Here is a 15,519-nt window from a genome sequence, read left to right as displayed (position 1 = left end):
TGGTACCAAAAAAGAAAGAAAGAAAGAAAGAAATTACGTGAATGAGCTTTTTAAAAATAGAGATGCTCAAACTGCAGCTAGACCACCCAGCCACTGCCCCAGTGTGTGTGTGTGTGTGTGTGTGTGTGTGTGTGTACAGGCACACACGTGTCTTTCACAAACTTCCAGTTGATTCTAAAACCCATCCCTCATTAAGGGTCACTGCTTAGGTGATTTCTAACATTTTTGCACCACACACGACGTGGCTGTAGTATCTTTGTACACGAATCTGTCTCTTCCCTCAGACAGAGTCTGAGTAGAGTCCTAGGGATGGAATCCTGAGGGCAGGAGGGTTTCTGAGGCTCTTGGGACAGGTCCCCAGCTACCCTCAGAAGGGTGATGCTGCCTCCCTCTGCCACAGCAGCTTCAGAGGGGGCTTGTCTCATCGGCCCCCACAATTACAGCCACTTTGGACAAAAAAGAATACAAGAATAGCTGCTATTAAATGTGAGAGAAAAATTGCCTAGCTGGGTAGTTTTTCAAGAGAGGCATTTAGCAAGCTTTTGATGCCTAATTACTGTTTAATCAATCCGAGGAACACACAGACTCATTATTTTCCTTTCGCAGAGACTGAGGATTGGAACGCGGGGTTGGGGATTTTGCCAGTGCCGTGAGCGTCCGTCACTTCACCAGTTTCCCAGGCTTGGGCTGGGCTGTGTCTCACCCTCTCTCTCCGCCTCCCAAATGCTCAGCTGAGGGGCAGCTCTCCTCAGCCAAGGACATCTCACCAGCGAGGACACCCACTTGCAGGCAGGGGCTGGCTGCCCTCACCCAGAATGTTCTTAGCTGTCATGTTTTCTCTTCTTTCCTCCTCCACCCCATGCTGGTGAGCAAATGTGCCCCTGGAAGAACCTCTCAGCATGGACTCCCATGGGGCTGGGGTGTAGCTAGGCGGTAGATGGCACGTGGGTTCCATCTCCAGCCCTGCACTGGGACCCACTTGCCCCAGAGGGAGGAGGCCCCACCGGGCAGTTCGTTCCTGCTCAGAATGGCGAAGGCTGCACTCACTTCCCAGTCCTTCAAGACAGGAGGGTTTCCAGGAGCTACAGTATAGCCAAGAAGTTTCTAGAAGGAGGTAACCTTGCCATGACCAAGTCCAAAGGAGAACAATATTCAGTCAGAGTTTCCATGTGATCATCCTCCGACCTGGAGAAGACCCACATATGTGCATGAACCTAGGTGCAATTTTTTTTCTTAAAAAGTCTATTAATGGGCAACTGGTTAAATAAATGAGGGTCTTTCCATATTCTGGGGTGGGTCATTGTACCAGGAAGTTAAAAATAACGAGGTTAAAAAAAGAAAGAAAACTATGAGGCAGATGTGTAGGGATGACACGTAAATAAATATCTGCTGTTAAGTGGAAACAGAAGAAAATATGTATAAATGATTCCTTTACGAGGGGTGCAGTTGGGTAGGAGAAATACCTCTCCATGTTCTGTGACACAGGAGGGCAGGGGAGCTATGACTGACAACAACTAACTGAACAGTTCAAAATACCTAATAGAGAGGACTTTAGATGTCCCCAGCATAAAAACATGGTCTGTATGGGGTGGGGTGGGTGTGTAGCTCAGCAGACAAGCACTTGACAGTGTGTGCAAGGTCCCAGGTTCTACATCTGGCACTGCAGAAACATGTCTCTCATACACACACACACACACACACACACACACACACACACACACATCTAAGACGATAGATACAGTAATTACCCTTACCTGATCATTGCACATTGTATTCATGCATTGAAATGCTCCACTGTAACTTATAAATATGTATAATCACTGTGTTAATAAAAATATATTTATTAAAAAGAGTCCATTTATGTAAAAAAGAAATACTTATTTTATTTGCCCAATGTTTAATGAGGACCACTTTTATACCTGCCAGGTATGCGCCAGGGCTTATAACTACCCAGGAAATAATGGAAGGAACCCTTGGTGCTGGTTCTCCGTAGGCAGGGTGTAGGGAGATGGCGGCCATGAGGGTTTTGATGTTTTACTCTTTACTCTCCTTTTTTGGGTGGGGGTACTAGGGATGGTACCCAGAGGCACTTAACCCCTGAACCACAACCCCAGCCCTTTTTATTTTTATTTTTCATTTTGAGGCAGGGTCTTGTTAAATTGTTCCGAGCCTCACTAAGTTGTTAAGGCTGGCTTTGAACTTCTGCTCCTCCTGCCTCAGCCTCCAGAGTCGCCGGGATTACAGGTGTGGTGCATCACTGTTGCTATAGTTACCTCCCAGCATTCCATTCAAATTATAAATCCACAGATGGATTAATCCACTGATGAGGCTAGGGCTCTCATAAATTAATCATTTCACCTCTGAAATTGGAGAGATCATGTTTCTAACACAGGGCTTTTGGGGACACTTCATCTTCAGACCACAACAACTTACAAATTACTTGCTGTCTCTTTCCTGTCCCCCCAGGGTGCTTTCTGAGGGCAGGAACCTTTCTGTTAGGCTCACTCGACTCCTAGGACTTGGCCCTGCGCATGGCACATAGTAGGGATTCAAGAAAGAAGGGATCTTTTCAGATTAGGAGCTGGGGGGAAAGACAGTGACAGGGGTCTTGGTCTAGGAGTCCTGAAGTTCAGAATAAACTTACTTACCTGGCTCCCTCTCCTGGGGTTCTCTCCTACCTGGTCAGTCTGGTTTGAGGACTCCCAGGTTGAGCTTTGTGACTTTGAGAAGTTTCAGGACAAAAAACTCACCATCCAACATTTCTTGTATTCCTAAAGAGCAAAGAGTGTTGTTCCTTGAGTTTGCCAGGAAAGCCCAAACAGTCTTGGAGGGGCCGTGCTTAGCAGTGGTGCCTGACTCTAGCTAAATATTAGGATCACCTGGGCAACATTCAAAAACCACAGGGGAAAATCCAATTTCCCCCTAGACCAATTCAATAAGGATCTCTAGGGGTGGGACTCAGGCACCTGAGAGTTGGAAAGCTCCCCCAATGATTCCAATGAGCAGCTAACATTGCAAACCTCTGCTCTAAGCCGTTGGGTATTGGGAAGAGAAGTGGATTGGTTGTGTCTCCCTTAACCAGCCATGTGACTTTGGGCAAGTTGCTTAACCTCTCTGAACTTTATTTTCCTCGTTTATAAAATGAAATAATCCTGTCTTCACACAATAGCGTAAGGCTTAATTGAGATCATTATTTGAAAGAGCTCAGTTCATTGTGAAGCAGGATACCAATGTAAGTTGTCATTTTCTGATTTGGTTATCGGCTCAGCAAAGAGTTGGAGGTTGGGCAGGGCACTGCTGGGTTAACAGGGGGAGGAAAGAAAGGAAACTGAGTGACTAGCATAAGAAGGATAGAGAGTTAAAGGACCTCCTAAACCGTTTGTACTAGGGTAGGGTCTAGCCCTAGGGGAAGCCAGGGTGACAACAGGTCTGGGTGTATATCTTATTTTGTTCCTAAAGCTCCGTTATTTTCTCATTCTGGGCGCGGCCAGCATGAGGAGCTGGAGATGTCAATCATCTGAGTTAGAGAACTACAAGATGGGAAGGTGCTGAAGGATAGTGTTAGGCTCTCCTGGGGAACTTGCCAGCAGACAGGGTCCCTTTATGGGGTCCCCCTTCACATCCACTAAAGAATCAAAGATTCTCCTGGGTTTGTGCACCTGGGCCCAAGCCAGCAAGGACCATCCCCATGCCCCCCCCCTCACCGAACCCCCAGAGTAAGGAGGACAATCCACAATTGAACAGCAGCAATTCTGCCTCACTTGTCCACCTCTAACGGGCGGCCTCTGCTCTTCTACCTAGACCTTTCCCTTGGTCTACCAGCTGCCCCTCCTTCCACACCGTGCTCAGTAATGCACGTGAACCCGGCGTTGCCTTTGGCAAGACCGATTCTTGCCAAGAAAATAAGTATAAGAGAGCTGGGCGTGGTGGCACATGCCTGTGATCCCAGCAACACAGGAGGCTGAGGCAGGAAGATCCCAAGTTCAAGGCCAGCCTCAGCAACTTACAACTGGAGATGTAGCTCAGTGGTGGAGAACTCCTGGGATCAATCTCCCATAGCAGAAGAATAAAAAAACTTGTAACTGCAATGAACGTCATTCCCTTATAGATATTAACTCTTGATCATGACGATTGTTCCTTTTAAAACAAATAGGGGTCCAGGGTCTGGGAGTGTGGCTCGGTGGTAGAGCGCTTGCCTGGCATGTGTGAGGCACTGGGTTCGATCCTCAGTACTGCATATAAATAAATAAATAAATAAAATAAAGGTATCATGTCCATCTACAACTAAAAAAATTAGTAATTTTAAAAAATAATAGGGGTTCAATCTCCTACCTCCACTCCTTTGTACCCCAGGCAGGAAGGACGCCGTCTCTTCCTTTTTCACCTGCCCATGGGCTTGACCTTCCTTCTCTCAGAGAAATAAGCCAGAGAAACAAGAGAACCATTGAGAGGGAGTTCAGGGTTACTGTAGCTATACAGCCCAACTCACAGAGATCCCAAGTCTTTCTTTTTTAAAAAATATTTTTATTAGTTGTTGACGAAGCTTATTTTTTCTATGTATTTGGTGCCAAGAATCCAACCCAGCGCCTCACACATGCTAGGCAAGCGCTCTACCACTGAGCCACAACCCCAGCCCCCAAGTCTCTTTCTTAGGCAACTCTTTGTGACTTAAAGTGTACCCAAAGATGGTAGTTCTTCCTCTTTTTAATGTTGGAAAAGTTTAAGCTTTTATAAAGGTATGAGGAATAGCATGAGACCACTTGCAAACTTTAATCCAAATTCATTAGTTGTTAACATTTACCCATTTGCTTTCTCTCTCCGTGTGAATACACAGTGTATTTTTTAAAAGTATTTAAATTCTTATTGGATCCTTTGAAAGGTTCAGGCATGATGCTAAATTCCTAATATTTCATGTATTGCTCAAGAATGAGGACATTCTGCATACCCACAATATATTATCACATTGGAGAAATTTAACGTGAATACCATGTTTTATCTAATATGCATTCCATACTCATTTTTTCCATTTGGACCAATAATGTCTTTTATTGAATAATTTTTTTGGGGTGCTGGGGATCGAACCCAGGGCCTGTGCTTACAAGGCAAGCACTCTACCGATTGAGCTATCTCCCCAGCCCCCCAATAATGTCCTTTAATAGCTTCCACCCCCGCTTCAGATCTGGGATCTGATCCAGGATTGGGTGTTGCATTTGTGTCTAGATTCTTGCGTCCCTTTTAATCTAGAGAAGTTTCTCAACCAATTTTGATCTTTTCTAACATGAAAATATTTGAAAAGTCCAAGCCAATTGTGGTAAAAGTATAATTACTTGAAACGTTGCTCAAATTCAACGTGAGAGCTTTTTCCTGAAAACGGAAAGTTCGTCTATGCCGCCGCCAGGTGGCGCTCTCAGCAGGCCGTGGTCCTGAAAAGCCCTTGCGAAAGGACAATTTGAGGGACGCAAACGTGTTTTGAGTCAATCAAGCCTGTGATGTTGGAAGTGCCCATGCCTTTGTAAAGGCACGTGGTGTCCTTTCGAGCAGGGCTTCGAATGTGAGTCGCCTGTGGATCTCCTTAATCAGGATTCTGCTGTGGTAGATGTGCAGTGTCCTAGAGATCTGCCTTTCTAACACTGCCACATGATTGCATTTGAAGAAATGTATCTGTCTATAATTAGGCAGCTTTTATTTTTATGTCGTAGTCAGCAACAAAGCTGGGCTGATCTATTGCTCTCCTCCTCCTTTCCGACCTTCAGCCTCCTTGCTTCAGTACCACAGGGCCCTTGCTTTAGCTGACCCTCTGCCTGGAAATCGCTTCCCTCATACCCTGTGCCTTGGCTAAACCCCTCAGCAACCTGGAGTCTGCTCAGATCTCATCTTCTTAAGGATGCTTTCCCAGGCCACCCTGTTGAGTACTGCCACCTGCCCCTAACCCTGCCCGCTGTTCTCCCACAGCCTGCTGACTCTTTTCGGGTTAGCCCTCACCTTCTCACATGTCACAATCTATTTATCTGTTGTTGTTTATTTCTGTCTCCCTCTGCAGGCAGCTAAGTTCCACCTGGCAAGGGACCTTTGTTTTCTTCACTGCTCTATCCCAAGCATTCAGAAAGGTGTCTGGCACATAGTAGGTGTACAAGAAACATTTGCTGAATGAATGAAACTTCAAAGGACCGTCAAGAGAATGGAACCAATCCCCTCACTTTATGGATGAAGAAATGAGCTTCAGGTCTTTGGGTTAGAAGAAGACCCGTCCAAGTCCTCACAGACTGCGGGGACATTATTCCCAGTCACCCAAATGAACATGAGTTAAAAGTTGGACTTGTTTCTACTAGTGAATTTCTAAAGCTCTAGTTTTAATTTTTATAGTTGATGCTAGGCCCTTCCCCAACACATCGGAAGCACTGACAAGAGAAAGGTTAGTATAGGACGGAGTAGTGAGGAATCAGATGGGGGGGATGTTATCTAAAGGAAGAGGGAGTTGATGGAACAGGCTCTTGGCGGTTGTTAATTACGCTAATGGGCTGCAGAACTTGGCTCTACATTCTTTGGCAGCTGAAGTTAAACAGGAAGCACGTGGAACTACATAGTGTTTGTTGTCTGACCTAAGAAAACCTGAGGTCTCAGCAGGGACCCATGTCCAGGAGGAATTTAGTGGTAGAAAACCCTATGTCTATTGGGTCCCAAATTGGATGAGGTTCGCCACAAGAACCCAAAGTCATGGTTTAAGAATATAATCCTTTTATCTGCAAAGACTAAGAGGACTAACAGAATAGCCAGGTGTGGTGGTGCATACCTATAATTCCAGTGTTTCAGGAGACTGAGGCAGGAGGATTGTAAGTTTGAGGCCAGCCTAGCGACTTAGTGAGACCTGTCTCAAAATAAAAGATAATTTTAAAAAAGGACTGGAGATGTAGTTCAGTGGTAGGGTGCCTCTGGGTTCAATTCCCTGTACTGAAAAAAAAAAAAAAAAAGAGAGTATAAAGTTAATTCTTTTTTGCTTTGTGGTTCAGGTGAATTATACTGTAATGATCCAAACTGAACATAAAAATGAGAACTAGTTCTGTGAAAAAAAAAAAAATGAGAACTAGAGAATCTAGAGATAGTTTCAACATATCTAGGAGTATCTTTTACAAATATCTGAAGTCTCAAATTTTTGATAAACATAGAGTCACAGCAGTTCATGAACGGGATTTTCATTTATTCCACAAATATTTATTGAGCTTCCACTGCAGATGTTCTTTTCTACTCTCCTGCCAATGGACCCCATACTGTTCAAGTATAAGGACTTTAACATAAAGAGTTGACCAAAGACCCTCATGTGAGCTCAATTATCCACTTAGCATTTGTAGGTTGATAAGAATACATTCCCATGCATGGCAAATGGATGAAATTGGAGAATATATGCTAAGTGAGATAAGCCAATCTCAAAAATCCAAAAGACGAGTGATCTCACTGATAAGGAGATGATAATACATAAAAGGGGGTGGGGGGGGCAAGAATGGAGGAAGGAGGGACTGTATAGAGGGAAAAGAGGGATGGGAGGGGTGGGGGGAGGAAAAAATAACAGAATGAATCAAACATCATTACCCTATGTGAATGTATGATTATGCAAATGGTATGCTGTTACTCCATGTACAAACAGAAACAACATGTATCCCATTTGTTTACAATAAAAATAAATTAAAAAAAAAAAAAGAATACATTCCCTTGCATTTCAGGACCTTTTGCAATGAGTTCAAAGTCTCTCCGATCTGGGGATCCACTTTGCAAGTAGATCTTTAACACTAACTGGAGTTGACCCTATAAACATTTGACATTCTAGCAACTTTCCCCTGCACAAACATGACTGGAAAATCTGACTTTTCTGAGCAAAGCACCATAAGTTCCAGAGACCATATATTCCAGGTGTTCTGCTGCATCCTCTGCACCTGCTACAGGATCTGGGCTTTAATGGAGACTATAAACTCTTTAAGAAGAATTTCTTGCAAAAATATTCAATAAGATGAGTCCTCTGAGTGCTGGCTAGGCTCGCTTACCAACTCTGCTACCCATTGCTACCTACCAGCCCCCAAGAGTGTGATTCAAAGTTCAAATTAGGAGCCATGAGGGCTGGGGGGATAGCTCAGTTGGTAGAGTGCTCACCTCGAATTAGGAGCCATGGCCTACCTACCCCAAACGTGGTGTGCAACAAACATCACATGACTTCATCATCATAATGAAATATAATCTGTCTCTGATTCCTCATTTTTCCAGGCTATTGGGACAATTGACCTCTATTGGAAAATACCTTCCTCTCCAGGGTTGCAAAAGAATTTAAAAGTCTCACCAGGCACGGTGGCGTATGCTTATAATCCCAGTGGCTTGGGAGGCTGAGGCAGGAGGATCACAAATTCAAAGCCAACCTCAGCAATTTAGAAAGGCCTTGTCTAAAAATAAAAAATTAAAGGGCTGGGGACATGGTGTTTTTTGTTTTTTTTTTTTTTTTAAATTTATATTTAGTATTTTATGGTACTGGGGATTGAACCCAGGGATTTCCACTGAACTAAACCCTTAGTCCTTTTTGTCTTTTATTTTGACATAGGTTCTTGTTAAATTGCTAAAGCTAGCCTTGAACTTGTAATCCTCCTGTCTCCCAAGTACCTGGGATTATAGCCCAATAATCCCAATGCAGGGACATACATTTTTAAATCAATATCCTGTGGCATTAGATCCTGCCTCAGGGTCTGTCCTCACTTTGGAAGGCACTGAGATTAACTCTTCTTCCTTTTCCCAGGACCCAGTCCCAGACTCTGTAGAAGTCCCTTACACTGATTTCCTCCTTCTGCAAATTCTGGCCCCAACAACTCAATCCCCGAGGAGGGAGGGTTGGTATACCAGGAACTAATGGAACAGTTTCTGGCACTAAACCAGATCCTCCCGTGCCAAGAGGTTCCAGGAAAACTAGCACATCCCAGATCAGAAGGAAGTAAGGCAGCAACTGGGGACTTTTTCCTAATGAATCCAATGAGTCCTTGGAAAAATAATCCACCACGGGTCAATTGTATGTAGAAAACAAGTTCTAGGCTTTGGGGGGCTTTTTACCCCCTTTCCTAAAGAGAGAAAAAACAATACAAAATATTCCATGCACTGGTTTTCAAAATAAATCACTGGGAATATAAGGCTCATCCATAAATATTAGCAATGCATAACCTTCAGTCTTGTTCTGGCCAGTTCATGGGAGGGGGCAAAAAAGGGAAATGATGAAATGGAGGAGGAAGAGGAATGGAAAGGAGAGAGCAGAGAGAGTTGAAAGTGAGGGAGAACTTCGGAGAAAATCAGAGAGAGAAACACGGTCATATTTCAGAGACGTGGCGACAAAGCCCAAGAGACCAAAGTGCAGCTTGAGAAGGCTCCAGAGATGAAGCTGAGATTGTTATTTGAGGGCAAACCACTGACTTCACACTTTCCCATTTACACGAGCTTCTTAGAAACAGAAAGTCTGAGCTGTGAGATGTGAGCTCAGTCCTTCCACTCCTTCCTATCCTGAGTAGGATGATGTCACCCCCCCGCCCCAAGTATTTCACATCTACATGGAGGCTCAGAATGAGAGCTTATTTGGAAACAGTGTCTTTGGATGTAATTTGTTAAAATGGGGTGAGCCCTCAGTTCCATGACTGATGTTCTTTTAAGAAGCCATATGAAAACAGACACTGGATGATCCATGGAAGGACATCCCTTGATGACCAAGGCAGGCACCAGAGTGACCGATGTGCTCTAGAAGAAGCCAAGAGCCTGTGTGGGGTGTGTAGCATCACCAGCAGCTCAGTTTAGACTTCTGGTGTCCAGAACCATGAGACAGTAGAGTTCTGCTGTTTTAAGCCACCTAACTTGAGATAATTTGTTATGGCAGCCTTGGGGGAAAGAAAACACACCTTCTTTTGCAGAAGAGGCATCTCCAAGGTCTCTGAGTCAACGGGTGGTCAGCCTCCTATTCCAACTTACCTTTTTCTTTAAGAATTTTATTTGCTTTCCAGCATCCTTCATCTTATCTGAACATAGAAATAATATTTCCCTTCTATTGTCAAAGTTCATTTTGAAATAATGGTCTATTTTCTGAGGTTTGAAATCCATATGAAGAGACGATTCAGGTTTTTAGAAATACTTTAAACTATGAAGCTTTTCAATAAGTTTATTGCCTGTTCCTTTGGTATTCTGGGTCAGGCTAAGTGTTCATTACTTTTGAGAGGGGAGGACTGCCTTTGGAAGGACATTTAGGTTACCACGTGTTTTCTTATGCTGAGCACCTTGGGTGTTTTGTTTTGTTTTGGTACTGGGGATAAAACCCAAGGGTTCACTACCACTGAACCACATCCCTAGATCTTCTTTTTTTAAAATTTTGAGATAGGGTCTTGCTAAGTTGCTGAGGCTGGCTTTGAACTTGTGATCCTCCTACCTCAGCTTCCCAATTTGCTAGGATTACAGGGGTGCATGCACCACCATGCTCAGCTACTCTGAGCAACTTTGTGAAAGCAAGTCAAGTCCTGCTGGGGACATTGGATGAAAGACTGTCTTTGAAGTAGACCTGGCCCCCCACCACTTTCTTTTTTTCAGGGCTGGGCATGGAACCCAGGACCTCACACATGCTAGGCAAACACTCTACCACTAAGTGACACCCCCGGCCCCAAAGAAGACCCTTTGATAGGAAATGTATTAACCACTATTGTGGAGATTTTAGCTGACATCAAATCACACGGTGTCCAAAAGAGGTTTTAATTATTTAGAAGTCCTTAACCCTTTTTTTGGATCATGGCTCCCTCTGAGAAACGGATAAAAGCTATGGATTTTTTTTTTTTTTGCCAGAAAACTGCACGCCCTCGCCATTCTTTGCCCCTACTCTCAGGGCATTCCCAGACGCCAGGCCCCACTTGGTCCTCCACCCGCTAGACCCTGGGTTGAGGCTCTCAGCTTGGAGGCTGTTCTCACAGCCTGTGGGGGTCTGAGACATCTCCCTCCTGTTCACCTTGTCATCTCCTCTGAGATGCAGGTGGGAGTTCGGCAGAAAGTCCCAGGGAACTTCAGCAACCTTCTGAAGAGGACTCGTTGAATCATGTGGCAAGACCCAGGGACTGACAGACTGTCCTGCTATTCCTTGAAAGCACCATGTTCTCTCTTGCCTCTGGTTCTTCTAGAACCTTCTCCCTTTGTCTGCTGAGCTCCTCACCCTACCTTTCCCCCACCTGGTGCCCTTCAGTTGGTTCAGGTCTTTCACTAGACCCGACTTCCTCCTGAACTTTTCCTGACCGCCCTCTGCTCTTCCACGTGCCCCCCATCTGTACTTTTTGGTTCCCCCGAGATCCCTGTCACACTGTGTTGTCATGGGTGCTGCTCATCTGTGTCTCTGCATGTTCCAGGAGGGCGGGGGCCACATGAGCCTTACCATCCTCCTACCCAACACTCAGCTCGGTGTCCTGAGCACAGGGTGTGACGGGTACAAACTTCTTGGGTAAACAGATGAATAACAGGAAGCCTCCATGCAGGGCGGCTCAACTTTGCCACTACTGGCATCTTGGACTTGGTGACTTGTGGGTGACTGTCCTCTCACGGTGGGAGGTAACCTGCATTCTTGGTTTCTACCCACCAACCACCGGTGGCTGGTGGCACATTCACCCAGTCAGGACAACAAAACATGTCTCTGGACACTGTTCAGTGACCAATGGGGGACAAAACCACCCTGGTTAAGAACCTTTGCTTTAATGAATGACCATTGACCTTTGGGGTCACTTTGCCCATCTTGAGTCTAGTTCAGATAGTCAATCAATGAACATTGGTGGGGCCAGTAAATGATGGTGAAATGAGCAACTGACTTCTTGTGGGTCCTCAGAAGAGGGATAAAATTTTACTACACAGAGCTGTAACAAATGAGGTCCCCTGCCGAGAAAGCTGCCCGCCTCGCTCCCCTGCCCCTCTGCGCACCTGCTCAGGCTTGCGTGCTTCGTTATGTGAGCTACTTCAGGAGGCTGAAGTCAGGGTCCTGGGATGAGATCATTTTTTTAACCATTAAATCAACTCAGGAAGATCCCTGCTGGTGTGATTTCGTCCTCAGAAATAGACAGAGGGAAAGAATTTAAACTCATGCATATTCCATCAACAGGGTGTTCCTGCCAGTGACCTTTCTCTGGCAGGGGACTAAAACATTGATACAGGGACTCTTCTTGGCTCTCCCCAAGTGATGGACATGTCGGACTTGAAGGTCGTTCAAGGTTGTGCAATCGTCATCTCGTCCTTTGGCTTGAACCTGAGTCCAGGTCCCCAAACCTTGGGAATGTATAATATTTTTGTGATAGTTTGTGCTGGAGTAAGAATCCCTGACTTTCATCATATTTTCAAAGGAGTTTCAAATTCTCAAATGTATCCGGGCATGGTGGCCCACGCCTATAATCCCAGTGGTGCGGCTTGGGAGGCTGAGGCAGGAGGATTGCCAGTTCAAAGCCAGCCTCAGCAACTTAGCGAGGCCCGAAGCAACTCAAGTGAGATCCTTTCTCAAAATAAAATATAAAACGGCTGGGGGTGTGGCGCAGTGGTTAAACTTCCCTGGGTTCAATCCCCCCCCCCCCGGCCAAACCCCTCAAATATGAATAGTCATTAGTCTAATCTCTTCATTTGAGAGTAAAGGAAATGGAAGCTCGGAGTTTAAGCGGCTCCTTCAAGTTTCAGCAGTTGGAATCTGGGAGAGCCCAGATGCACACTCAGACTTCCCGGTACCTTTCTGGCCAGCCAGGCGGGGCAGGGGTGTTCTGAAGGACTGGACCTGGCGAGGAATGAAGTCCGAGGTCACTAGAGAGGATGGTTCCTGAGGACTGGGGGGTTAGGGAGGAGTGTGCCCTGCCAAGAGGGTGGCCAAATAAAACAAATGATGGTGTATTACATTTAAAATTCAGGCAGACGAATTATTTTCTGGGTATAAGTATATCCCAACCATTATATGGGATAGACTCACACTAAAAAAAACTTATTTGTCATTTCTATGAAATTCATATTGAACTGGGTATCTTGGATTTATGTATTTATTTAAAATTTTTGTGCTGAGTCCTGGGTGCTGGGTGCCTTGGATTTATGTATTCATTTAAACTTTCTTGTGCTAAATCTGACAACCAGGTGTGCTAGGGATGGCCCCAGAGTCTTCAGCTGGGAAGTGAACACTAAGCCACGCGCTGACGGGTTTTAATGACTTCCAAGTCTGAGACTCACACTGCCTCTGACCCTGACCTCCGTTGAAGCCACATGGGCCCTTGGTCTATGCAAGGTACAACTGGTAATGAGCCCAGCTTGGTCCTCTCTGTGGCTCCAGAGGCCCGAGGAGGCTTGGAGTGTTACAGGTGTCCCATTTGCATGTGACCTTTCAGAAGATGACATTTCACAGATCCGTGAAGAGTAAAGATCAAATTTATTTAATAGAGCACCCCTCAGGGCCCCCGCCGCTGCGTCACCGAGGCCAACAGGGAAGGCTGTCTTGGTTAGGTGTGTGTACTCCGCAGCACGACGGCCGCGGCCTGCTTCCACGCTCCCAAGACCCCCTCAAAACCATCTGGAGACCTCAGGAGACCATTTTTTTAAAGTAAGGAATAAATAAAAAAAAAATTAGTAAGAAAAATACACATTTCATTTTTCTATTGAAAATACTATCCGCTGTAGGCAACCATCGTCTCGTCTTTTGGCCCTCAGCAAGGTAGAAGAGAAGAGAGCTCAGAATCCCGGGGCCTGCTCCTCCTTCATTTTTGGTCATGAGCGTCGCCTGGATGAACCTCATCTTCAGGCTGGTGTTTCAAAGGAGATGCTCCCAAGCAGCAGTATTTCCCCATCATGGCCAGTGAGGTCACAGAGGGGACGGAGAGAAGCTGTATGGCCAGCAGTGTGCACTTCCAGAGGACAAGGACTACCCAGAGCTATGGGCTTTTGAAGGACCACAGGAAGAGAAAGAAAGAAAGAAAGAAAGAAGAAAAAAAACAATACCCAAAACAAGCTGCCCCCAAACCAGGCCATTCTCTAGAAGTGACTGACTATAAAACAAAACCAGTTTCAGTGTAGGAGGGTACATGGGAAAGTTTTTTTTGAATCTCTGTACAAGACAAAATATTCAAGTTTCAGAATATCCCAGTGGCCTGTTTACCCTGAACCTCCTCTTGCTCTTCCAAATTGCAAGGATGCTCCAACTTGGAAGGAGGGCCACTGGGCAAATAAACAGCCCCTCCTAATTTCTTTACACCCAACATTAACGCAGCAGGGTGGATACAAGAACTGGTGGCTCGGCCTGAGGAATTGCTAGGTTGCTGGGAGCAGGGCAGGTCATAAATAAATGCACAGAGCTCTTGGAACACAGGAAGCATCTGCTCCTCTTGGGGACGTGGATGTCCTCTCAGGAATGAGCACCTGTCTTCATGGTCTTAAGTCCCGTCAAGGGAGCCTTCCGTTCTCTGTAGTGACAAGAGACAACACAAGCTATGGTCACACCCCTCAGGATTAAAGATTGATCGCCCTGGGAAGTAGCACAGTGGTAGAGTCCTCCTGGGTTCAGACCCCGGTACTACCCTGCCACAGATTTGGTTCTGTCTTTAAAAAGTAAAGGAATCCTGATACATTTTGATGAACCTTGAAAAAATTAAGCTAAATGGAATAAGCCAGGCATAAAGGGACAAATGCCAAATGATTCCACTTATATGATGTACAATAATTATCACATTTATAAAGACAGAAGGTGGAACAGTGGTTGCCAGGATCGGGGGTGGGGGCATTGGGGAGTTACAGTTTAATGGGCACACAGTGTCAGTTAGGGATGACGAGAAGTTCCGGGGTGGACAGTGGTGTTGGTGGCACAGCAACATCATGAATGCAATTAATACAATTGAATTATACCTCTTTTTTTTTTTTTTTTTTTTTTTTTTTCAGGATTGGGGATCAAACCCAGGGCCTCATGCACATGCTAGGCCAGTACTCTGCCATTCAGCCACATCCCCAGCCCTTGAATTATATATATTTATTTTTTCAGTACTGGGGATTGAACCCAGGGGTGTTCTGAGCTGCATCCCCAGTCCTTATTTTCAATTTCCTTTTGAGACAGGGTCTTGCTCAGTTGCCCAGACTGACCTCAAGGCTGCAATCCTGCCTCAGCTTCCCAAGTCACCAGGATTACAGGTGGGTGCCACCATGCCTGGCTGAATTATATACATTTTTAAATGTTAAAATAATAAATTTCAGGTTTTGTATATTTCACCATAATAAAAAGTTTTTTTTTTTATATATATATATAAAAGATTCCTCATGCCTTCTTCTAGTGTTCTTTAACTGATTCAAAGGTACTTGTGTCACTTTCCTGTCTCCCATTTGCCTGGTCCCTTATCTGACCCAGCACTGTTTTCTAAGCTGAGGATGCAAGAACCTGCCCTCAGGAACTTTATATTCTATCAATTATTGATAAATCACGCTACTATGAAGTAGAGCAGCCTTAACGAACTGCGGGAGTTCAGAGGCAATTAGAGAGCCCCGACC

At 45.1% G+C, this 15,519-nt stretch overlaps 1 protein-coding gene across 11 annotated transcripts in view; it reads right to left on the bottom strand.

Annotated features, from left to right (window-relative positions):
- Window positions 1–13,401: 13,401 nt before the first annotated feature.
- Pecam1 (platelet and endothelial cell adhesion molecule 1) overlaps window positions 13,402–15,519 on the bottom strand; it is a 70,882-nt gene continuing 68,764 nt past the window's right edge. For all 11 annotated transcript variants that reach the window (XM_047544288.1, XM_047544287.1, XM_047544289.1 and 8 more), the window contains one exon: window positions 13,402–14,447. In XM_047544288.1, the coding sequence (XP_047400244.1) occupies window positions 14,418–14,447 (30 nt within the window). In that variant the 3' untranslated portion in view covers window positions 13,402–14,417. The remainder of the gene's footprint in view (window positions 14,448–15,519) is intronic.

This window comes from Sciurus carolinensis, chromosome 3 (genome assembly GCF_902686445.1).
Source record: "Sciurus carolinensis chromosome 3, mSciCar1.2, whole genome shotgun sequence".
In the NCBI taxonomy this organism is placed as follows: Eukaryota; Metazoa; Chordata; class Mammalia; order Rodentia; family Sciuridae; genus Sciurus; species Sciurus carolinensis.
Note: the sequence above shows the minus strand (reverse complement) of the source record. Positions and strands in the feature narration are given on the sequence as shown.